At 36.2% G+C, this 23,261-nt stretch overlaps 2 protein-coding genes across 5 annotated transcripts; both read left to right on the forward strand.

The window, feature by feature from the left end:
* On the forward strand, positions 1-23,261 carry LOC18784218 (UDP-N-acetylglucosamine--dolichyl-phosphate N-acetylglucosaminephosphotransferase). Its single transcript, XM_007215374.2, has 12 exons — positions 1-34; positions 17,021-17,409; positions 18,182-18,269; positions 19,571-19,662; positions 19,777-19,895; positions 19,975-20,090; positions 20,164-20,291; positions 20,386-20,472; positions 21,684-21,744; positions 21,853-21,893; positions 21,986-22,106; positions 22,800-23,261. Exons 2-12 carry the CDS (start codon positions 17,051-17,053, stop codon positions 22,857-22,859), a joined length of 1,272 nt encoding a protein of 423 aa, XP_007215436.1. The 5' UTR covers positions 1-34; positions 17,021-17,050; the 3' UTR covers positions 22,860-23,261.
* On the forward strand, positions 4,303-11,101 carry LOC18782231 (DNA-(apurinic or apyrimidinic site) lyase, chloroplastic). Of its 4 annotated transcripts, none has more exons than XM_020567841.1 (12): positions 4,303-4,498; positions 4,719-4,903; positions 5,023-5,123; positions 5,316-5,395; positions 5,537-5,785; positions 5,895-6,202; positions 6,830-6,940; positions 7,486-7,623; positions 7,704-7,751; positions 8,220-8,300; positions 10,231-10,390; positions 10,687-11,101. In XM_020567841.1, exons 1-12 carry the CDS (start codon positions 4,318-4,320, stop codon positions 10,806-10,808), a joined length of 1,764 nt encoding a protein of 587 aa, XP_020423430.1. In that variant the 5' UTR covers positions 4,303-4,317; the 3' UTR covers positions 10,809-11,101. The 4 variants fall into 4 exon arrangements, with proteins under 4 accessions (XP_020423430.1, XP_020423431.1, XP_020423432.1 ...); XM_020567842.1 differs by having other exon boundaries at positions 4,448-4,577; positions 4,711-4,903; XM_020567843.1 differs by having other exon boundaries at positions 4,459-4,577.

A 23,261-nucleotide genomic window follows, 5' to 3' on the forward strand; every position in this document is an offset into this window, starting at 1 on the left:
AGAGAGAGAGAGAGAGAGAGAGAGAGAGAGAGAGGTTGGCTAGAGCTTTGATGGGGGTGGGAGGTTGGGATGTAGGCGATGGACAGTGGTTAGTAAGAAGAAATCAACCAGGAGGAAGGCGGGCGCTGGTTTGGATGAGTAGTTCCATGATTTTTTATTTATCTTTTTCTTCACTTTTTTATTATATGTTAATCAATATAAATTTTTAAAAACAAATGAAAATATGGGACCCATAGTGCCAAGTAGGCAACAAACGACGAGATCTAACAGAAACTCTAACATGGAACCACATTGTAACAAATTTAAAAGACGGGGTATGTTATTATAAATATTGAGAAGGTAAGGATTAACACGTCTTAAAGGTATAACTGACAGGACCCGATTCAAATTCCGCTTTGGAATCCGAGCCAGACCCTATGCGTGACCGACACCTGGCGAAGGTCGGGCACAAATGACCTATTTGCCATTCTATACAAAACATAATAAAATAATAAGGTTAACGTCTATCGAAAAACCGGCAGAGTTTGTCTTGTAACTGACTCAATACCAAATCAGTTACACCTGCCAAAACAAGTATATATATACAACCAACTGCCAGCATACATATCTATACATTCCAACAGTTCAAATCTCAATCTAGGGCAAAACATCAGAGCGACTACTAAGAATTTACAAAGGAGTGAATCCTTTTACAAAATAAAAATCCTACATCAAAAGAAAGGTGCGGAAGATGGGAAATGGCCTGGTGGTGGATTCCTGTGCACGTCTACTGCCTGGGGACGCAAAACAACAAAAAGGGTGAATGGACCCAAAACAAAATTTAGAAAATAGTATATGAACATACTAACCCCACTGTAAAAACAGTTATACAAACTAACTTATTTTCTTTATTTCTGAAATCAATGCACGTATATAATTATACAGGTATATAAACCAATCATATTCATGGTCAACATTCAGTTCTTAAAGCATTGAAAACAGTTTAAAACTATCACCTAGGTGTACCCTTATTTCCGTCAATTCCTTACATCACCATGGGTGACACATACTCGCAGGTCTCAGTGACACGAGGTCAGTCCGAGCCGCAACTCGCAGGATGCAGGGGACCGTAGTTCACCTGATTCGCATTACTCGCTCCACACGAGTTCGAGTACCAAGGAACTCGTGGGGCAACTGTCAAGCATGCTGACTAAACTGAAGGCACCAAATATAATCCGAAGGCAACATTTAATATCTGGGTACAAGGTGGTTTAAGAAAGAAAATATAAAGTTTCTGAAGCAAAACTTTTGAATAATTAGCTTTCTGTAACCTTTAAAATTCTGCTGCCATTTATCTGATAATGAACGAGAATATCTTTTCCTATATTCTTTAAAGGAGATTTCACTCGGCAGCATGTAACATAAAATATTTAATAAAAATAAAACAGCTTATAACTGAAACTGAACTGCTTAAATTCATTTATAAAAACAAAGAGTCCACTCACTGATAGTCCGAGCTCGCTGGACGTCTTGAAGGTCCCTCCTGCGGGTCAATTGGTGCCCGGGTGCCTGATTCAATAACCATAATATTCTATTAATACAATATAGTATTAAATTAAAAACCCTACCCCCGGCTCCTAAAAGTACGTGCGTCAATTTAAAGTTATTCCTATGCCCATAAAAGCTTTTCTTCCACGTGGGATAGTTTAGCGGTATCTTGGGACTCAAAAAGCGCTAAAGTCCCAAAAAGTCAATCCGAGACCCCATGGGTCCATGACCTCACAATATGATCCGGAAGCCGCTAGAAGGTCCAATATATCTAGGACACATGTCCCGAGGGTATTGGTGTCGATCGGACGGTCGGATTGATTACGATCGTGTAATCGCATAATTTCTAAACCCTAACCCTAGGGTTCGCGATTTAGGAGTATCCGGGACTCTGATTCACAATCCGTCGAATCCTACATGATTCTGGAATTATCTAGAGTAACATATCTGAAATTGATTACGATCCAACGGCTCAACCGTATTGAACCCGGAAATCGCACAATATAGAAAATCCGTTCGAAGCTCAAACGGTATCCAAATTGAGATCCGCCAATTCCTACGCGCTCGTGACAACCTAAGGATCGCATCAAGACACAGTGCCACTGCACCACCCTCGCCCACGGGCTGCAGTACGAGCCGGCAGCGATGGGTGTCCAAAGCGATTACGCATCGCCGGAAAATCTCAAAACCATGGCTCCAAACTCCTACCCTAGGTATAACACCATATTTGGAACCACTTTTGTTCTTGGACCTACCCCAAAAACTGACCGGAAGTGGCCGAACACGGAGGCCAAAAACTGGCCGAATTTCAAATTGAAAACTGAGCTAGCTACGGTCAAAATCAATGCAAACCTACCCAACCATCAGCTAGAGCATGGAAAATAGGTAGAAATCCATACCTTACTCGACAAATTTGGAGGAGAATTGAGGGAGAACGAACGGTTTGAATTTTTGACAAAACCGATCGGTTTTCTGTAAATTTTCGGCCAGCGCCTGCAGTTCCACGGCTAAGAGTGATCGGAGAGGGAAGAGGAGGCGGTGGCGGTTCGAACAAGACCGGTCTCGTGGCCGGTGGTGGTCTGTGGCGGCGACGGCGTCACAACGAAGAATCGGAGGGGAAGGAAGTCGCGCGACGGGAGGAGAGAGAGAGAGAGAGAGAGAGAGAGAGAGGAAAATTGAGGGAGAAGAGAGAGAGAGTGAGGGTTTAAATCTGATTTTTCAAATTATCATTTTGCCCCTCGTGATATTTTAACCGTATTTTCTTCGTTAAAGCTCCGATTCGAGTCCACTTCGTGTCTACGAACTCGTGTCGTCGTGCTCTACGCAACGGTGTATGTGAAATTATCAAATTTCTTTTCGGTCAAAAAGTCTAATTTTCGTTAATAAATTATTCCAAGGATAAAATTATCTTTCCTCATAATAAATTACTAATTAAATATAAATTTTAAGTTTGGGTCATTACAATAACCATAGGGTACTAAATTGTCATTAACCCTTATCTCAATGATGAAAATGACATTGTCATTGATGTTTTGCATTAGCCGCATTAACTTTTATATTCACCAAAGGAAAACTTTGATGTTATTTAGGGTTCTTAACTTCTTACCTCATCTATGTAGAATTATACAAACCCTAGCCGTTAAGAGAGAGGGAAAGAAAAAGAGAAAGAAACCTTCATATCCGGGGGTTTTCCCCAGGATCCCGTTGAATCTTTGGTGTTCTCCGACTTTAGGTGGATCTATGTCGATCTACTCTTCTTCTGGCATATCTATTGTCCCAAATACGAGTTGGTTTTGGTAGTGCCTCTTCTTGCGAGGCTCCTCTTTAAGGTGTTGCGGCTTGGTCATGGTAGATTCACTATGCACTAGTGCATTGATGCCCTCAAGTAATTAGATGGTGCTCCCTTTGTCATGTTCCAAATGAAGATCATGCGATTGGCTTTCCTTTTTCCGGTGTTGTTCTAGGTTTTTTTATTTTAATTTAGTTTGTTAGAGTTTTCTATGTTTGTTTTATTTTATGATTCTAGAAACTTAATTGAGTTTGATGGGTGTTCTTAGTCTATCTAGGAGAGTCATGCCGGTTAGCGGCTAGTTTTGGTTCTTGATGTCATTGGACTAGATTCGGAGAAATTATGGCGGTTGAAAGGGGTTTTAGAAAAGTTAATTTCGAGAGTGATTCTCTCAAGATCGTGTTAGTTTTTCGACTAGCTCAGGTCATTGGAGAAGTTTTACACATGACTGCCATATTGTTATATGAATGCCTCCCTTTACAGTCTGTATCCCTTATACTCATTATTCATTTTGATATAATAAAATTCTATCGCCTTCTGTCACAAAAAAAAAAAAAAAAAAACTTCTTACCTCATCTTTCCCACTTTTAGTATAATGTCACATGAGTTTACTGCACTCCTTGATGATCCAAGAGGATTACCTAAAGTCTTTGTAGCTTAATGTGCCACATAAATTTTCCACTTTTGGTATAATGTCAAAAACCACCTCTTGATAATGGCCTCAAAATCATATAAAAGTTTGAGCATCCATCTTCTGTACTGACATGGGTTTCTTCCTTATGTAATACATGAGTATTGAAATTATTCAAAATTTCTTGATATTTATAAACACATTCAGAATGAAAAACAATTCATAATGCTATACCTAAAACGTGAAAATTAATCTAGAATATCACCCGCCCTTTACACACGAGTTCAATCCCTTTTCCTATATCTTGGAATAGTCTAGAATATCAAAATTTTAAAAAATAAAAAAAAATAAAATTGAAAAGTAATTTGTAATGCAATACCTAAAATTTAAGAATCAGATTTGCCAGAGGGGTTTTTTGTTTTGTTTTTTTGAACGGAGCCACAGAGGTTATACTTCTGATATCTTAACCGGCCGCACGTGTTTTCACTGCATTGGAGGGTCATATTTTTCATCCTCGTACCCGAAAAATGAAAAGAAACAAAACCAAAAAGGTGCAGTGCAGGACTCTCTATCTTCAGTTCCTCCTCCTTCGTAGTAGGCCATGAATCAAATTCAACCTCTGCAATTAGGGTTCAAAACATTTCTCAGTCTCACCCGGTTTTATAATTTAATTTGTTTTTTTAGGCTGTGTTTTACATACTTTCTGCGTTTCAATTTCGTAGTAATTTCAGCTACAGTTGAAATGACTGACCAACATCGGTAGCTTTGCAGTAGCTCCAAGGAATTTGAGAACTGGAGCATTGGCTTCTCTTACTAGATTACGAGCAACTCAAGGAGTGCCTAGAAGACCTGTTTCCGCTAAAACAACAAAGCCCATGTTTGAGGAAAATAAAAAGGATAAGACATTCAAAGAATCAATGGGTACAAACCCAAGCCCTCATAAACCTATTGTCAAGGTTATATGTCATGCCTCTATGCTGATTTTTGTATTTTTGTATTTTTTGTTTTGTTCTTGTTTTTATGTTGGGTATGGGTAGTTTGCATTAGTTTGATGTTGATTGATTAAATCTTTTAGGATGATGGTGCTGAAAGCGATGTGGTTGAGATTGAGAGTTTTAAGAATGACCCTGCGAGAATCGAGGCAATGACAGTTCAACAACTCAGAACAACACTGAGGTAACATTCCAAGTGTCAATTCCTTCCTTGTGAGTCCAATAGGAATTTTCCCTCTATAAATGTAGTAATTTCTTTTTCTTTCTATGGATAGTGGAATAAGTTAACGATTAGATGGTGTTGATCAATATGGTGTCCTTGAGTTGTACATGTTAAATGTTCTACAATGATTTGGAACTTTAAATTGCCTGTCAGAAATGCTGGGGTTTCTGCCAAAGGCCGTAAATTTGAACTTGTGGCTGCCTTGAAGTGCTTTTTGGAAAAGAAGAAAGATGGTAATATCTATTATTCTCATGTACTTCTCTGAAGATGTAGCAAAAGAAGAAACTTTTTTATAAAATAATGATTCCAAACTCTTTCTTCCGTTTGCCTTATTCTCTGGGCTTGAATGGTTAGGAGTTCCTTTTCATTTTCAGGTGAAGGTTCCCTGGTAATAGAAGAACAAGTAGCCTCCACTTGTGTTGAAAATGCATCAGAGAAAACTGAGGCTGAAACATCATCTGATGGAGACCAAGTTCAGAATGTCCCTGTTTCGGAGGTTGGTGAACTTCAACGTTACAAGAGAAGGTTAAACCATTCGTCAGTTAAGAGTGAAACTGTGATAGGCTATAGCAAGGTTGCAACGAAAAAGGAGAAGTTGTCAATTGAATCAGAAGACCTTTCAGGTTCTGTAAAATGATTCCACGAATCTTCTTAATTGAGTTTATTTCATATGTTTATCTGGGTTCAGTTCACTTAATGAAGAGGACTGGTGTATCGTTGTTATCTATCCAGTTCACAAGCTCTCGAGGACAAGAAAGAAAACATCTTCAGAAACTATTAATTTTGAAGTCAAAACTGATGATAAAGTAGCTGAGCCATGGACAGTTCTTGCACATAAGAAACCTCAGAAAGATTGGGTTCCTTATAATCCTAGAACCATGAAACTTCCACCGCTTGCTAAGGATACTAAATTTTTGAAGCTTATGTCTTGGAATGTCAATGGTTTAAGGGCATTATTGAAGTTAGAGGGATTCTCTGCTTTGCAGCTAGCCCAAAGGGAAGATTTTGATGTACTGTGTCTGCAGGAGACCAAACTGCAGGCAAGTATTTTAGTTCCTATTTTTGCTTCTTAAAGCTTAAACTCTTGTTTGATGATACTGTTGACACATCATTGTTTTGCAGTTACATTTTTTTGTTTCAACATCATATATTGCTTTGTGATTGGTAAAGAATTGACTGACTCTTTGGCTTCTATACTAAGCCTTCTCACATGTTGAGCATTGGGTGACAATCCTGTTAAGAAATGTCATGAATTGCCTAATATTCTTTTTGTATTAACATTATGGGCCAATTTAAGGCTCAAAATTCATTTTCAGGTAGGTTCTCCTGTGAATAGGATTGGATTCTTGTGACTAGTAAAGTTTCAAATATTTATTCCATTAAAAATATTGAATTTTTTGGAACTGGAATATTCTTATTTGTGTCACAGGTAATTTTAAATTCTTTTTTCTAGTTGAGACAATCAAGCTAAACCTTATGAGTTATGGTGTTGTGCTTTGAGGGCATTATTGGTTAAAAAATCTGAATGGAGTCAGTCAGTTTTTCCTTCAATTATGTAAATGTGGTGTCCATCTTAATGTGCTAATTTCTAGTGTTCATTACAAATATAGCTTTCTTATACCATTTTTTGTGTTATGTATAATCACATTTATTAAGTTTGGGAACAGGAGAAGGATGTTGAAGATATGAAAAGGTCTCTGATAGATGGGTATGGGAATAGCTTCTGGACATGTAGTGTTTCCAAGCTTGGTTATTCAGGAACTGCAATTATTTCAAGGGTATACTGTATTCTTTCTTCATGATGACAGTCAATTTCATGTCTTTACAACATGCATTTGATTACTTCTCTTTGTTGTGTATAATACTATCCATTTATGCGTCTTGCATAGCGTCGTGGCTGTCAGCCCAACTTTTATCACATAATTGAGCTTTTAACAAAATGGAGACTCCTTTGTCTTTTATCACATACGTGAGCCTTTAAAACCAATACTGAACCTGAAACTTATGGGTCTAGTGATTGGCGGAATCTTGTTTCTAGGTTGTTTAAGAATTTTTTTTAAGGAAATGCGATTTTGAGAATAGAAATGTGGCTGTTAATTTTTCTTTTCTCTAAATGTATGCTATATTGCTCGAAATATAGACTGGCTATGTTTGCCTAAGAAATTTGCAAATGTTACTTTCGTTACTGGGATTTAAGAATGAAATGAATTTGATTAATTAAGTCCATTCTTAACTATCTTGGTGAAAAACCACCTTTTTTTTTTCTTCTTTTATCTTGGTTATCTTATTAAACTGCTAGTCAATATTGGCTTTTGTCTGACAGATAAAGCCACTTTCAGTCAGATATGGCATTGGCATATCAGATCATGATAGTGAGGGGCGGATTATAACAGCAGAGTTTGATTCATTTTATCTGATAACTGGATATGTTCCTAATTCTGGAGATGGTTTGAGAAGACTGGTATTGACCTTGAGTCCTTTGCAGCCTAATTACATGGGGTAGTATTCTGCTTGGCTAACAACTCCATTTTATTTTTTTAGTCATACAGGATTAATGAATGGGATCCATCTCTCAGCAATTACATGAAAGTAAGTGTGGTTTTATTTGTTCTTTCTCAGAAAATTTTCTGCTAGCAGGGTTTTGTTTGTTTGTTGGACTTAATTCCTTTTTTCACAATGCCTTTATACAGGCAGAATTTATTGTTATTTATGTTGAATACATCTTACTTGAGTAGTGCGTGACCATCATATTAATATTAATATTCAAGTCAATACTCAGCACAACCAAATTCAATTTGAATATATTCAATTCTAAATTTAGAAAACTGATTTCTCTTCTGGCTGATTAGTGCATGCCTGTCATATCTCCTCAAATTTGAAGAATCCAAAATTGGTCTAGACAGCATGTCTCGGTGCTTATAATAGTTTAATTGGGCCCAAATACTGTTCGGTTGAATATTCATTTTCTTAAAATTTTATCTGCTTTTGAAAAAGCATAGTTATGAAAATTCCGTGGTAATTTCTTGATGCTTATGGGTGCTTTCATTGTTGATTCAGGAGCTGGAAAAGTCAAAACCTGTCATTTTAACAGGTGATCTGAATTGTGCTCATCAAGAGATAGATATTTATAACCCAGCTGTAAGTTTTCCTGATTTGTTGTCAAAGAACTTTTATGATTCCCTGATTGATCACTCAACCTTGAAAAACTATATACTCTTTGTAATATATCAACTCACAAAAATCTTTTAAAAATAACATAATGTACGATAATGCCTGTGTTTAATGATTCTAAACGTTTTAAATTTTGTAAGACAATGAAATGTTAAGATGAGTCAAGATCTTTGATATTAATAATGGAAAAAATGAAATCTTTAAAACCAACCTAATGAACCAAAATAAAGACTACCAAGCTTCACCAAACAAATTAATCACCAAAAAAATGTTTATCTTAGAATTCCATTATGTCCATTGCCAAATTTCTGGTTTCAATCTGCAGTAGAGAAAGTGTATTATTGAACTCGGCCAGTTTAGGATGCCTTTAGGCTTTAGTTAGATACGTATCTCTTGTTTAGCACCTCAGCTTGAAATGAAATAATAACTGGTAACACTTGAGATGGTGTTCCCCTAATCCAACTTAAAAGAAAACGCAGCATACATCCTAGGTATGCTTTTTGGGTGACTTTGTATGAATATGAAGGGACTATAAAGAGGCAGGAACAATTGAATAACATTTTATAGGATTTGTTTTTCAACAAATCCTATAAAATTTAGTGCTCTAATATTACACATAAGTTTTATCAAAGACAACCTATCAATCAAGAAGATTTGAGATTTTGGATTGATGTGAAATTTGACTATCATAATGAGCACACTTGAGCAGTAAGTTCAACTGCAAATAAAAATTAAACATCCTATAAGAGTTTTACAAGATGTAAAGGTAGCAACTTTTACAGTGGTGTCACTTCAAAACAAATCCTGTACTTTCGCCATATTCCCTCCAGATATTAAGGGCCCGTCTGGTAACGTTTTCGGAGAATGTTTTCTGAGAGTATTTTCAGAGAATGAAAACAAGAAAACAAATTTGCATTTTCAGGAAATGAAAATGCGTCTGGTAGATTAATTAGAAAACATCTTTAGAAAACAAAAACAATGAAAACATGTCTGGTAGTACAATTGTTTTTCAGGTGTATTTTTGCTAATTTCAGCTCTAATTTATTTTTTAATTATGATATTTTTAGAGGCTAAAATTATTATAAACAATGAAAAAAATTAAAGCTCAAAAACTATGTTATCTCCTTTCTTTTTTCTTTCTTTTTTTTCTTTTCTTTTTTTCTCTTTTTCTCTTTTTCCTCCTCTTTTCTTCTTGTTTTCCTTCGCAAGGCTGTTTCTCTTTTTCTTCCTGTTTCCTTCTTTCTTCCCCTTTTCTTCTTCCTTTCCTTCCCAGGCTGCACCCACTCCTCCTTCCTTCCATGACATGAATCCCATACACCCACCCATCTCTCTCTCTCTCTCTCTCTCTCTCTCTCTCTCCACTAATTAATGGTTGTGGTGGTTTGATTGGGTGATGATGGTGGTTGAGCTGGGTATGCGGTGGTTCTTCTTCCTGTCTCTGTGTTTCTTTTCTTTTCTTCTTCCTCTGTATTCTTTTTTCTTAGTTTGCAGATTTGTGTTATTTTGGGTCGGAGAAGATGGGTGTTGTTCCTGTTGGTGGGTTTATCGGTTGTCAAGAGAGAGAGCTAGAGTTGTTGATGGGATGCATTCTCGTGTCTTCAAAAAACACTGAAAACAACTTTTTTTCGTTTTCAACTTTTGTTCACAAAGTTAGATTTGTTTTCAGAAAACGTTTTGTGAGGGAAAGCGAAAACAATGCACCGAACGTGTATTCGTGAAAAACAGAAAACAGGCTCTAAAAACATTACCGAACGGGCCTTAACATTTTCTATGGAAAAAATTTAGGTGGTAAATTGAACATAAGTAGGGGAGTGCTATGCCTCTCCAGTCTCTCCAGTGGTTTGTCATATAATCCCAGTTTTATTTATGGGGTTGTTTTTTGTTGATGCATCTACAGGGAAACAAAAGAAGTGCTGGGTTTACAGATGAAGAAAGGCAATCCTTTGGTTCAAACTTTTTATCCAGGGGATTTGTGGATACCTTTAGAAGGCAACACCCTGGTGTTGTTGGCTATACTTACTGGGGTTATCGACATGGTGGACGCAAATTTAATAGAGGTATTTCCCACTCCTATATTCATAGTTTTGATAATTCAGATTTGCCATTGCATTTGAAGTAGTTAATGGTATTAATTTAAAACATGTAGTTTTGTTCTGAGTGTTCTCTTCAACCAGACATTCTAAGTGTTCATGATTTGCATATTTTGTTCTTCAATTTTCTGTGTGAGGCCAAAATATTTATATTTTACGCTAGATTTTTTTCTTTGCAATTTGTTTTATAAATCGAAAGTTTGCTTTCTTTGTTATTATTATTTCTTCTAACAAAACTCTGATTTACTTGGATTTTGAACTAGGCTGGCGGCTTGACTACTTCCTCGTCTCGGAATCCATATCTGACAAGGTTCATGACTCGTACATTCTGCCGGATATAACTGGCAGCGATCATTGTCCTATAGGCCTTGTACTTAAGCTGTAGTATGGTAAAATCAAAACCAATTTTGTATGTCACCTAAAATAGGAGCGTGCAAGTGTTTTTTTTTTTTTTTTTTTTTTTCGGTCGAAGAGCGTGCAAGTTTAGAGGTGGAAATTTTGTGGTGCCTTCACCTGTAAGCTTTTTTTTTTTTTTTTTTTTTTTTGTGTTCTAATATAATGACCAAGTTATTTGTGGTCAATTTGGGTCATCATTATATTATGTCTTCTTTATGAAGAAGCAATGATTTTAATTCCCCACAATGGATTTATATATGATAATTTGAATATCTTGGAGCTGTTGTCATGCCTTGGGAAATTTCATGCAGGCAGATGTTAATAATGTGCCTGTAATAGGTTCATATCTATCTAATATTAATTTATAGGTCTCCAATCCATCCTCCACCACGGATTTATGTATTTTTTTGACAATATGATATTTTAAACTACTCTAATGTACGGTAAGGAGAATCAAACTCAGATGCAATGGGACAGGCACAGCCTTGGCCAACTTGCCTAACATGTATCTGCCGGTTATGTTGGATGTATGTACTTTGCATTAACTAAAAGATATTTTACTACTCCAATAAGATATATGCTCAATATAAATAACAAAGAATTATGCTTAATTATAATTACATTACAAAATATTCTCTCGTATTTTTAATTAGAGAGCATTTTTGCTCACTACTTTAAACTAAGGTGTATCCTCACCACCCTTTTTATAAGATGACACATGTCCATGAGTTTAACTATAGTTAACTCTTTATTTTTTATTTATTTAATGACATTATTATAAGAGAGAAACAATGCTTTAATAAGATTTTTAATTGCCATGCTTCGTTAACAAACCAAATTTATACGCGTTCTTAAACAACTCATTGACGACCTATTGGTCCAACTAAAAATCAATCTTATTTATTTATTTATTTTTGGAATTTGGTATTTGGTGGAAGTATATACATAGGGGAAAAGGCAAGTGAGCAATGGAGAAGTATCCTTAGTTTTGTCGTTCTCATAGTTCCTTCCCAGTATTGTATCTCCATGCATCCAAACTTACTGCTTCTCATTTGTTCTTAGTAAGTTTTATTCTTAGTTTTTCATCCGTCCAAGAAAAAAATAAGTTTATATTTATATATAAATATATGGAGAGAGAAGCGATGGAAGGACTGCTAATTGTACGAGAGTCTGTGATCCATGAAGGAGCTGCTGCTGATGCTGATTGCAGTGGGGGAAACTCAGTCACCTTTGTTGTTGTTCTGAGTACTTTGGTGGCCCTCTGTGGTTCCTTCTCTTTTGGGTGTGCTGTATGTGACCAAATTCACATAAAAATTATCATTAGCACCTTCTTTTTTTGTTTTTTTTGGTCTTTTGAGAAGAAAGTAACAAATGCAATATCACTTGTAATGCTCCTATCTTTTTACACGGTGACTTGAGCCCGGGCTTGTATTCGATTGCGTAGTTGAGTTATCCCCAAGGTAAGATCTGCGCACTTAGAACAATATCAGAACAAGAGTCAATTGGGGTTGATCCCAGTTGAGCCCTCTTCGATGGTTAAGTCAGAATTTAACTTAAGCTAGGGAGAGAAATGGAGATAGGGTTTTCATTAGTAGAATATTTATTACCTTTATCCAGGGATAGGGGAAGGGTATTTATAGGAGAGAGAAGGAGAGACCCAGATATTTTATGGGAGAGATCTTTTCTCCATCCCCCTAAGGTTGAATCATATTTCATGCTCTGTTTCTGATCACTGTACCTCTTGACGGGGATCAGGTGGCGAAGTGACAGGTCAACAAGGATGAGAGGTGTATTAAATGTTCCTTTCTATCACCAACCTGTTTTCTCAGAGATCGAAGGATAAGACGACACCTGTTTAAGGATGGGATGCGTATGAACCGACCATTCGTGCCTGCCAGGCTGTTACATTTAATGCATCTCTAGCTAGGGCATGATGCTGCAGTGATCGGGTCGGTCCTTGAACACCCGATCACTGGTCTCATCCCGATCTGTCACAAAGGTTTCTTCTCTTTACGGTCTCATCCCGATCTGGGCTGAATTCTCATTTGTACAATTGAAAAGAAGTCTAGAATATATAATGCATTGGAAAACAACATGGTAACAGTCTATAGTTTTTTTTTTTTTCTTTTCTTGCTTCTTGATGTTGCATGCCTGCTTTTGGGTTTCTTCCCTTTCTGGGATTCAATCAGTAGTTGAGTTGAGTTCAATGCTTGATTTAGAATGTTTGGTGGCTGGATATCGGACGACTGTTGGTGGATGTCCATGAATCATTAATATTCTCTTACATTTTCATCATTTAACATAAGGAGGAGGGACACACCACACTATTTGAGGGGGACTAGATTATGATTAATCCCGCCCCAGCTTAATCTAATGATCAAAGGTGAGGTGAGACTGGACTAAAGGAGTCCAATCCCATGCTTTATCGTGCCCAACAAACAAGAAAAGAATTGCTTTTGGTGCACTATTTATCCAAAGCTTTTTGCACTCCGGTGTGGTGGAATTGCATTGCATTAAATTGAATGAATGCTTTAAGATGTGTGCATACACGTATATTTTACACCAAATTAGTAGATCCTACTCATTGAATTCAAGGATTCCTTTTTCTTTGGGTGGATCAAATTAATTACATTATATTTGATTTTTCATATAATTGAATTAATTACAGTTTTTTTATGTTAAAAATAAAATTTCTGCAACAAAATAGATTAAAAAGTAAGAGAAATGCTACACTTACCAAATTTTTATCCCACATAAATAAAAAGAAAATGTTAAATGATATTAATTGATATGGTTGTCCATCTCATCTGCCACATAAGGTGATCTTCTAAAAAAATCCAAATCTGCAAAATTATAAATCCCAAAAATACACTATAATATAACCATAACCTATTTGTGATATCTATGAGTTTACTGACTTTACATATGCAACTAAAACATCAACAAGTAGCAAGAGCAAAGTCAATAGTTGAACTAATTCAATTAAGCGTGACAAAATGATGCAACTCATTAGTCATGTGTCACTAATGAGTTGCCTTACAAATTCCATCGGAGCACTTTGAGTAACGAATGATTTTCTGCAACTTATTCCCTCCACTCTTCTTCATCGATTCTACCATTTCTATCTGCTTCTGTGAACGGTACACAAGAATGTATGATTGCCGAGACCAGGAATGGGGGTAAGAGCAATTATCAAGGAACAATGGAGCCAAATCCATACCTTGTCCGCAATAATTTCAACGATCTCATCTGAATAATTAGATAGGATTCATTCAAAAGAGCCAGCATCATCTCCTTACAAGTGTTGTTAACATAGATGGGTTTCATGTGAGATTATCAATGTGCTTCGTATCTCAGCTAAAAACAAAAATCATGAGGGATATCCATTCAGAAAACTGAACACTCTTCATACGATATTTATGCAGAAAATAGTGATAATCCATATACTAATGAATGATAAATGGATAACTCTGTTCAATCATAAAACTAGCAAGCTGTTATATTTATGAGTACCTTAAATCATACAGTTTCAGAAGCATACAGTTCAAAAGCATCTGCCATTCAAATGTATCCATTTTAGAGTGTGCAATTGAGTTGAAAAGCAAAGCAGCCGAAGATTCTGTGCAAGACATGCTACTACTGCCAATTGAAAATCTAAAAATTCCGAACACATGGGAGATGGCCAAAGTAGGATTTGCTATCATTGTTGTTGTCATTGAAAAGATCAAATATCTACATAAGCATGGCAGAACAAAGAAAAACTTGACGAATGAGATTCCTAATTAATGAAATTAAAGGAAGTTTTCAGTCTATGACTTGCTCTATGCGGAGCTTGATGCAATATGATGTTTTGAACATAGAAATAAAAAAGATTAGGATGATAGCCACCAACCATGTAAACCTCACACAATTATGCAGTTGTCTGGAGGAATTCTTTGAATTTCTTGCTTGGACAGGCCGATACGATGACAGCTTGGAAGCTTCAAAGCATGTGGTAGAGTTGGTTGCAAATTTTTGGGGATTCTATTAGCAATTGATAGAGGTAGTTGTGAACTAGCACCAAAACCAGCTTCCATTGACCGCTTGGAAGCATGTGACTGAATTGATTGCAAGCGTTGGGGTATACCATTAGCAACATATATACAGGTATTTGTGAACCAGCATTACAAGCAGTTTGATGGCGAAGATTATCAAAAGGAGCAGCGACATAAGTGCCATTAACTTTTATATCACCTGGAGAAGCATTTTTACCACATCAGGCCGCTTCATATTCACTTGTTCATAGAAGTCAATCTCTTTGAGACACAGAGGGTATGCTTTATGTTCCAATTATGCAGTAATTAATCAAAATCAGCTAGTTAATCAATCAATATGGTTTTATTTTTTTGTTTTTTATTTTTTTATAGAATTAAGAAAAGATAACATGGGTAGTATGTTCCATAAAAGTATGATCTATTATTTGATTTGTTTTTAATTTTAATTTTTTTAATATGAAAAAAATGTGAATTTACCATATCATACTCATTTAATTAATAATTTCAATTCTTAATGTTTGAATTAACCAAGGACATTTTATGGTATTTTAAATGTTTCACCATTCTCTGCCTTTTGCTTTATATATAGATAGATAATATGTCTATTATTAGTTTTCAAGTAGTCCAATATAAGGGGCCTCTCTAACATAGAACTTTTGTATGCAATTTTTTTTTTTTTTTCCCAGGAGCTAATAATTCTTTTTTTTTTTTAAGGCAAGCTTCAGCCTTCATCCACATCCACAACCACTCAACTCTCTATCAGTTATTTGATGTTCACGAGGTTTTGATTATATGATTCAATAATTTTTCATTTAAAGTTTTTATTTTAAGAGGCCTCAAGGAGAGAGAAAATTTTTAAAAGAAGCAAAAATGGACAAAATTGCCCTTATTTATTTTTGGATTTCCTAAGGAATTATTTATATTTGCATGTAGAGGTGTCAAACGGGCTGTGCGGGCCGGTCCATCCCATTTTAACTCGTGCTTTTAACCTTTTCGTGTCGGGGCGGGCCAGCCCATTTAATTTATCGGGCTATGTCGTATCGGCCCATTTAGTAAAATTATTGATCCCGGGCCTGCCTAAAGCCCATGTCCATATTGAAACGGGCCTTGCCGGGCTCTTGCCGTGCTCGTGCTCGTGCTCGTGCCATACTCGGGCCCAAGAACCAATCCATTTAATTTGAATTTTTTTCATTTGATTTTTTTTTCACTAGATAATTCAAATTATAAACATTAAAAATATAATTAGAGGCAAGAAATGATGAACTATTTGAAAACATTAATCAATCAAACATCCAAACAATATGAAATGACGGAGGGCAAAAAGTGTCCAACTCCACAAAGTCCACTTCAACTTTTCATCTTTAAACAACTTATTATTTTATATGTGAAAAAATGTCTTGCTTTGATTATAAGAGAAACGTATATGTCATATGTATTGATTAGATATCAAGTCCAATGTTGTTTAATTAATTTGTAGTTGATATGTTTAATTAATTAAGGATCGAAGTAATTTCCCTAAAATGAAAGACATTAAATATATATTTATGATTTTAAAAAAACATATAAACAATGACATTAGATGTCAAATTATTGCATTTTGACTTCTGAGGATGAAAAAAATGTTAAGTGGGTCATGCTTGGGCCGTGCTTGAAGCGTGCTTGGGCCAAGCCCTGCCCATATCGGGCCATGGGCCGGCCCGGTCCATTGCACCTCATTTTTTGATCTCGATCAAGCCCAAATTTTCGTGCCATGTCGAGCACGGTCCATTAATATTCGTGCTCGTGCCGTGCCGTGTTGGGCCAGCTCGTCTTGTTTGACACCTCTATATGCATGTCTTTGATTTGAAAGTTGAGAAGTTTTTGTCTTTTTAAAAAAAATTTAACTTTTCCAAAAGTAGAATTTTTTTTTTAACTACACAGGCGCCTAAAATCTCAAAGCCCTCTGTAGCATTATTGTATGACTGAGAAAATAGTTCTAGCCCAATTTTTCTGATGAGGTGGCAGAATTCTATTGGAGAAATGACGACAACGAGAAACGTAACTGGACAGTCTTGAGTCACGATTCGCCCGGTCAAAACGCAGAGTTTCAATAAAAGAAATAAAATAAGAAATTAAAGAGAAGAAGAGAAGACTACATTGCTCAGATCAGAGACACCAATATTGTGAGAGAGAGAGAGAGAGAGAGAGAGAGAGCGCCATGGCAGCTCGAAAGCGAGCTTCAAAAGACTCGTCCGCACAAACCAAACCAAACGATACCACCACACGACCCAAACCCCAAGAACCTCCATTAACAGACCCGCCAATTGCACCGCCAAAGTTAGGTGTAATTCTCAAGCTCACGCTCTTCTTCTCAGTCCCATACTTTTATCTCATCTTCTATCACTACAAGATCGAACATGAGCTTCGAAAATCGATTCTCATCAATGCGGCTCTCAGCCTTGCCGGGTTCTTTGTCACCGTTAAGATGATCCCCGTGGCTTCCAGATACGTTCTCAAGCGCAACCTCTTTGGTTATGACATTAACAAAAAGGGTACCCCGCAGGGCACTGTCAAAGTGTGAGTCTTTGTTCAAGATATATTAGTTATCTGTATAAAGTTTTTTTTTTTTCCAACCGAAATTATGATTTTGGTATGTGCTAGGATTGGTTTTTGATTGAATTGATGAACTGGGTATGTGTTACATTAAGGATTTGACTATGGTTATGAATCAGGCATGTTCAAGATTTGGTATTTTTTAAATCAAATTTATCAGCTTGGCATGTGTTATACTTTTTTTTGTTAACCAAATTCCTGTACTGGGCATTGTCTTTAGTTCTTATATACTATCCTGGCTGAATATTAAATGACTTACTCTGCTTCATGCATTGGAATTGTCCGTTTAATTATATAGCTGGGAGCTATGTCAAATTTAAGTTTATCCGTTTCCAATCTCTAAGGGCAGAACCTATGTTGCATGCTAAATTTGCAGCTCAATTGTTTCATCTCTGTTCCCGAGTCTTTGGAGCTCATTGTTTAGACTGTTGTTTATGGAAAGTTTGATGATTTGCAGCATCAATGATTATGGACAATTAAGGCACTGTGATTATCATCCATAGTTTTTTCTTTGGCTTTTCCTTTTGTATTCCCTAGAAATTGATTTTAGTGAGAAATCTTGGTTTCTATTTCAGAATGTTTGTTCTAGAAAATGCAAAATCCGAATACTATGAAGTGTGCAATGGAGAAGATCCTCTTTTTTCTTTTCCAAAATATAAATAGTCTATTATATTAATCTGATGTTTCATACCCCCAACTTATCTTTTATAGTTAATGTTCCATTTGTGTTTTACAGGCCTGAGTCATTGGGTATTGTTGTTGGAATTGTTTTCTTGGTCTTGGGAATCTTATTCCAGTATTTCAACTTCACTGCAGATTCAAATGTAAGTTTGCTCTCTTTCATCGAATACAGGAACATAACTTTACTTCAGTTTACAATTTCTGCAATTTATTGTTGCTCAGAGGTGAAACTATTAGCTTTTGGTGAAACATGAGAATTCCTGTTTGTTTGTTATCTGTTTGCCTACTTTTTAAATGTAGTTATTTACATAGTTAAAGGCATTAGGGAAGAAACTGTTCCCACCACTTGAGGGGTAGGGAGATCAAAATGCATAATAAGATCACAGCCAATCCCAATGAGCCATGGTGGTGCGGTGAGTATGCTTGCTGTAGTAGGGGTCCTTAGCTTAATGTGGTTGGTGATGATGGTAGGCTGGAGGGAATGGCACTGGTGGTGATTAAAGTCAACAACTAGAGCCTAAAAGTGCAAGACCCTCTGGTATTTAATATATCAATTGATAATGTTATGTTTCTTGACTATCTAAATCTTTTATTTGAAAGAAGAGTCTAAAAGAGGAAAGGAAATGTAGATTAAAGGTTTTCTGTAGTGATTTTTCTTATGTGAAAGAATATCTAAAAGAAGAACAATTGTGATAATTTATAAGAGACAAAAAGGATGAAGGGGCTGTTTTCCATCTTTGTAATATGTATGGAAACTATTGTATAGTGTGGGAAAATTTAAATAGCGCATTAAGGAAAAAAGTAAAATTTTAAAAAAAAGAAGAGGAAAGTTAGCTTTTATTAAACAGTAAATACATGGGGACTTTTAATTTTTTTGGGCTCCTAAGCCATGGTGTTATGATCTTAGGGAAGAGCTGGCCCCACTGGTGATGATGTGATCTGGAGAATACTGAATGGATTACAGTAGAGGATATGGTGGTGAGAACCGGTGTTCATTATTATTATTATTTTGTAACTAATGTTGCTGAGGGCAGTGAATGCTACAACTTTTAATTTAGAGTTTTGTAGGATAAGCATAAAATAACCGTGCTTTGTATTGTTACTATGTAATGAGGACTGCTGGAATGAAAATAATGAACTAGAAGTAGCAAAATAAGAAAGGATAAACTAGAAGTACTGACATTGTGGAATTAGAGTTAGAATGAGTTGACAACTGATATGAGAGCTAAGATGGTTTTGAGGTGTGGATGAAGATTGATGATGGCACTAGTAGGAGTGGATGCAAGTTGAGCTGGAGAAAAAACTCTTTGATTTTCTGACATGATGAACTTCAATCCTTTTTGTATCACCTTCTAAGGCTTCTTCTACTGAATTTCATGTTTGTAAATTGTGGCCATATGTTTGGATGGGGGAAGACTAAAGTGTTAACATTTCAATCATGCAGTGGCTAGTCGAGTACAATGCAGCGTTAGCATCCATATGCTTTATGGTATTGCTTGGATTTGTAGATGATGTTCTTGATATACCTTGGAGGGTGTGAGTATCCAGTTATTTCTAGATATTTATACCAATTGCAAAATATTTTAGCTTCAAAATGGCTCTCCAAATTAACTGAGTTCCTATGCGTTTTCTTCTAATTGTGGGGAGCAGGAAACTACTACTGCCATCCTTTGCAGCTCTACCTCTGCTGATGGCCTATGCTGGACATACAACTATCATCATACCAAAGCCTCTTATTCCATATGTTGGGCTAGAGGTTTTGGATCTAGGTATGCTCATAAAAAGAGTTGCATAGCTCTAAGAAAGTGAGAAATGAATTTGTATCTTATGTTCTTTTTATACATGTAGGATGGATGTACAAGCTATACATGGGACTTTTGGCGGTTTTCTGTACAAACTCCATCAACATTCATGCTGGCTTGAATGGCCTTGAAGTTGGGCAGACAGTCGTCATTGCATCTGCTGTAAGTATAAAGACTTGTGAAACACTGGCCCTCCAGCTCTATTATAAAAATGACACATGCTACTGATCTGCAGATTTTAATACACAATATCATGCAAATTGGAGCATCTGCAGATTCTGAGTATAAGATGGCACATGCATTCTCTCTATATCTTGTCCAACCCTTATTAGCCACCTCGTTGGCGTTGTTCTCTTACAACTGGTAAGTTGCTTTCTGTATTATTTTACTGAGTTGCTTATGTTTATGGTTCTCATCTTTCATAAAATATTTACGATTTCCTTTCTCCTTATTTTAGGTATCCTTCTTCAGCTTTTGTTGGAGATACATACACATACTTTGCTGGGATGACGATGGCTGTAGCTGGGATTTTAGGCCATTTTAGGTGTGTTCTCCCTTATCTTTCAATTTCATTTTAATACTAATAATATGTGGGACCTTAATTTGCATATTTTAGTTATTGCTTGCAATTCTGTACTAAGTTTTTGTTACATACATAATTTTCTAACTGGAATTCCCAATCTTGCATAAATAAAAGGCATCATGGTGAAAATTCTTGTTTTTGGTACCCTAGAAAATCCATGCCTTTCTTTATTCAGGAACCTAATATTGCTTTCTATTCTTCAAGTCTATGCCATAGATGGAAACTTATAAGATTGTTAGTCGCTCTTGTTTCAATTTTTTTTTTTTTTTTTTGGAATAGAAACATTGTATTGATAATCAAGAGGAAAAATTCTCGATCAAACAAGAAGACCAAAAATAAAGAGAGTCTGACCTACTAAGATTGAAAAAAATCTGTATAAAAAACACAAAACTTCAGTAAAATCATCTTAAGACTGCCATCATGTCTCTCATGATGGTAGAGTAGTGATAGTCCTTGAACTGCCCCGAAACTGTCCCATAATTCCTCAACCCTTACTCCTATATGACCCTTCTTTGCCTTCCAGATTGAGATGAAAGGGGGGAAGACATCCCTGGTGGTAGAGAGAAGAAAAGACCTGAAAGACTTGCAGGAAAAAGAACCCTGCTCCTCAATCTCCCAAGATCTCCGATCCGATCTAGAACCGAATAATCTCACCTTCCCCAACTCTTGTTTCAATTGATTTTTTTCTCTTTCTTTTTCCATTTCTTTTTCTTCTTTTTTTTTCGTTTTGCCAATACCTGGTTGTTTGTGCTGTTGCTTAAGATATAATGTCACCCTCAATCACCATTAAAAGCTGACATTCCCTGATGTTTCCTCTTACAAGAGAAATATGTTAAAGTGAACCTTGAGATGTACAACTGAACTGCAATTAGTGAGAAAAAATGTGGATCTCATCATGCTGACCTTTTAGTTAAACAAAAAATGAATGAAATGCTAGCATTGATTGAGGGGTCAAAGGTATAATTCTTCTGAGCTAACCCCACAAACAATCTGAGTGCAATAAATTTCTTGCAATGAAATCTGAAGATCAACAATATATATACACCTTTGGGAATGATGCTGCTTCTTCCCTGACATATAACTTTCCATTATTGTCTACTATGCTTTTGTTAACATTCATATACATTGCCTGATGGTTGACTCTTGTTTATCCTTTTGAATTTTGGTTTCAGTGAAACACTTCTGATTTTCTTTGTCCCTCAAGTATTGAACTTTCTCTTGTCACTGCCCCAGGTTTGATATAATCCTCTCTCTCTCTCTCTCTCTCTCTCTCTCTCTCATATATGACAGCTAAAATGCATGACATGTACGTCACCTCATCTTTTGTTACCTTCTTTTCAGCTTGCTGGCATTGTTCCATGTCCACGGCATCGTCTTCCTAAGTAATTTTGTGTGAATTCTAACTTATGATTAGGAACTGCTGGAGGCATCATAGAGAATGATCACTATAAATATCTTTCCTTTTACTTTTCAGGTTTGATCCTGGCACTGGACTGCTGACTGGGACAAATGATGGGACACTTGTAAACTTTTTTCTAAGACGATTTGGCAGGATGACGGAGAAGTCACTTTGCATCTATCTTCTAGTTTTCCAGGTTATTTATTCATGTTTTTTTTCCCTATAACCTGCATGTTTATTGCATGTAATCTTGAGTCCACCTCCATCACCACAAGATATTTGTGTGGTATGCAAAAGCCTATGACCTGCATTCTTAGGCTAAATGGGGAAAGATCCAGCTGAACTTGTAAATACTTCCTGCACATATGAGTGTTATTGTTTCTCACCGTTTGGACAATAAGTTGATACTGTTGGCATGATTATGCCATGTCAGTCATGCTCCAAACCTAGTAAGTATAAAACCAACCCAAGTAGATTGGTTACTAAAAAGTAAGAAGCCAGCAGCTTAAGGATCCATATATTTCACCCCAATTTTCTGAGATTAAGTCTTAGTTGATTGTTTTCTTTGGTACATTGGGTGGGATTGAATCCCATGAGATATTCCAATCCTAACCTCCTCAACTGAGCTATCCCCTGGGGTTTAAATCTTAGTTGATTGTTTTAGGCAAAATATATCCATCTATTAAGAATGGGTTTTAGTGTTTATGTCTCCAGGTGGAAATCTAGTGAACAGTTGGCATATTGTCAGAAAATATACGGCATTCTTTGGTGTTAGTTAAATGCATGCTAAGGTGCATGCCGGACAATTTATTGATATTCTGTGATCATATTTGTGTTTTAGTTGTGTAATTTGTAAATGTTGCAATTGTTGAATGCCTACATGCAACAGGCCATCGCTTGCTGCTTCTGTTTCGTGCTGAGATTTTTCCTTGCTGGCTGGTACAAGTGATGCGGAAGGGACGCAATACTTTTGGCTAATTTATTAACATTCATGGACTATCCACGCACATTTCCTTTCTGGTGGAGGAAGCATGTTGTACTGTATTATTTCCTGTAAACGGGTCAAAGCCAGGGATGCTAGAGTACATCTTTTAGTTAAAATACAAATGAGTGATTTGAAGTTTTGACATCCTTAAGATGGTTCCAATTTATATTTGTTTAGATTATTTTAAAGAAAGGATATCACATGTGATAAATTTAGAGTTACGATTTGTATTTTGGCCCTTGAAGATGAGAAAAATTGGCCAGGTTTGAAATTGTCTTGGAATGCCAATCCATGGGTCAGGGTAATCAATCAGTAGGCAAGACTTCCAAATTATTAATGAATAATATTGTAAATTTGTTTTTTTGA

Source organism: Prunus persica, chromosome G7 (assembly GCF_000346465.2).
Source record: "Prunus persica cultivar Lovell chromosome G7, Prunus_persica_NCBIv2, whole genome shotgun sequence".
Classification (NCBI taxonomy): Eukaryota; Viridiplantae; Streptophyta; class Magnoliopsida; order Rosales; family Rosaceae; genus Prunus; species Prunus persica.

Coding starts and splice junctions, on each gene's coding strand:
- LOC18784218 (XM_007215374.2), top strand. CDS start 17,051: ATGGCAGCTCGAAAGCGAGCTTCAAAAGACTCGTCCGCACAAACCAAA. Junction 18,270..19,570: donor ACTTCACTGCAGATTCAAAT/GTAAGTTTGCTC, acceptor TCAATCATGCAG/TGGCTAGTCGAGTACAATGC. Junction 20,473..21,683: donor GGGATTTTAGGCCATTTTAG/GTGTGTTCTCCC, acceptor TTTTGGTTTCAG/TGAAACACTTCTGATTTTCT.
- LOC18782231 (XM_020567841.1), top strand. CDS start 4,318: ATGCAATACCTAAAATTTAAGAATCAGATTTGCCAGAGGGGTTTTTTG. Junction 5,396..5,536: donor TTTGGAAAAGAAGAAAGATG/GTAATATCTATT, acceptor TTTCATTTTCAG/GTGAAGGTTCCCTGGTAATA. Junction 5,786..5,894: donor TGAATCAGAAGACCTTTCAG/GTTCTGTAAAAT, acceptor TTATCTATCCAG/TTCACAAGCTCTCGAGGACA.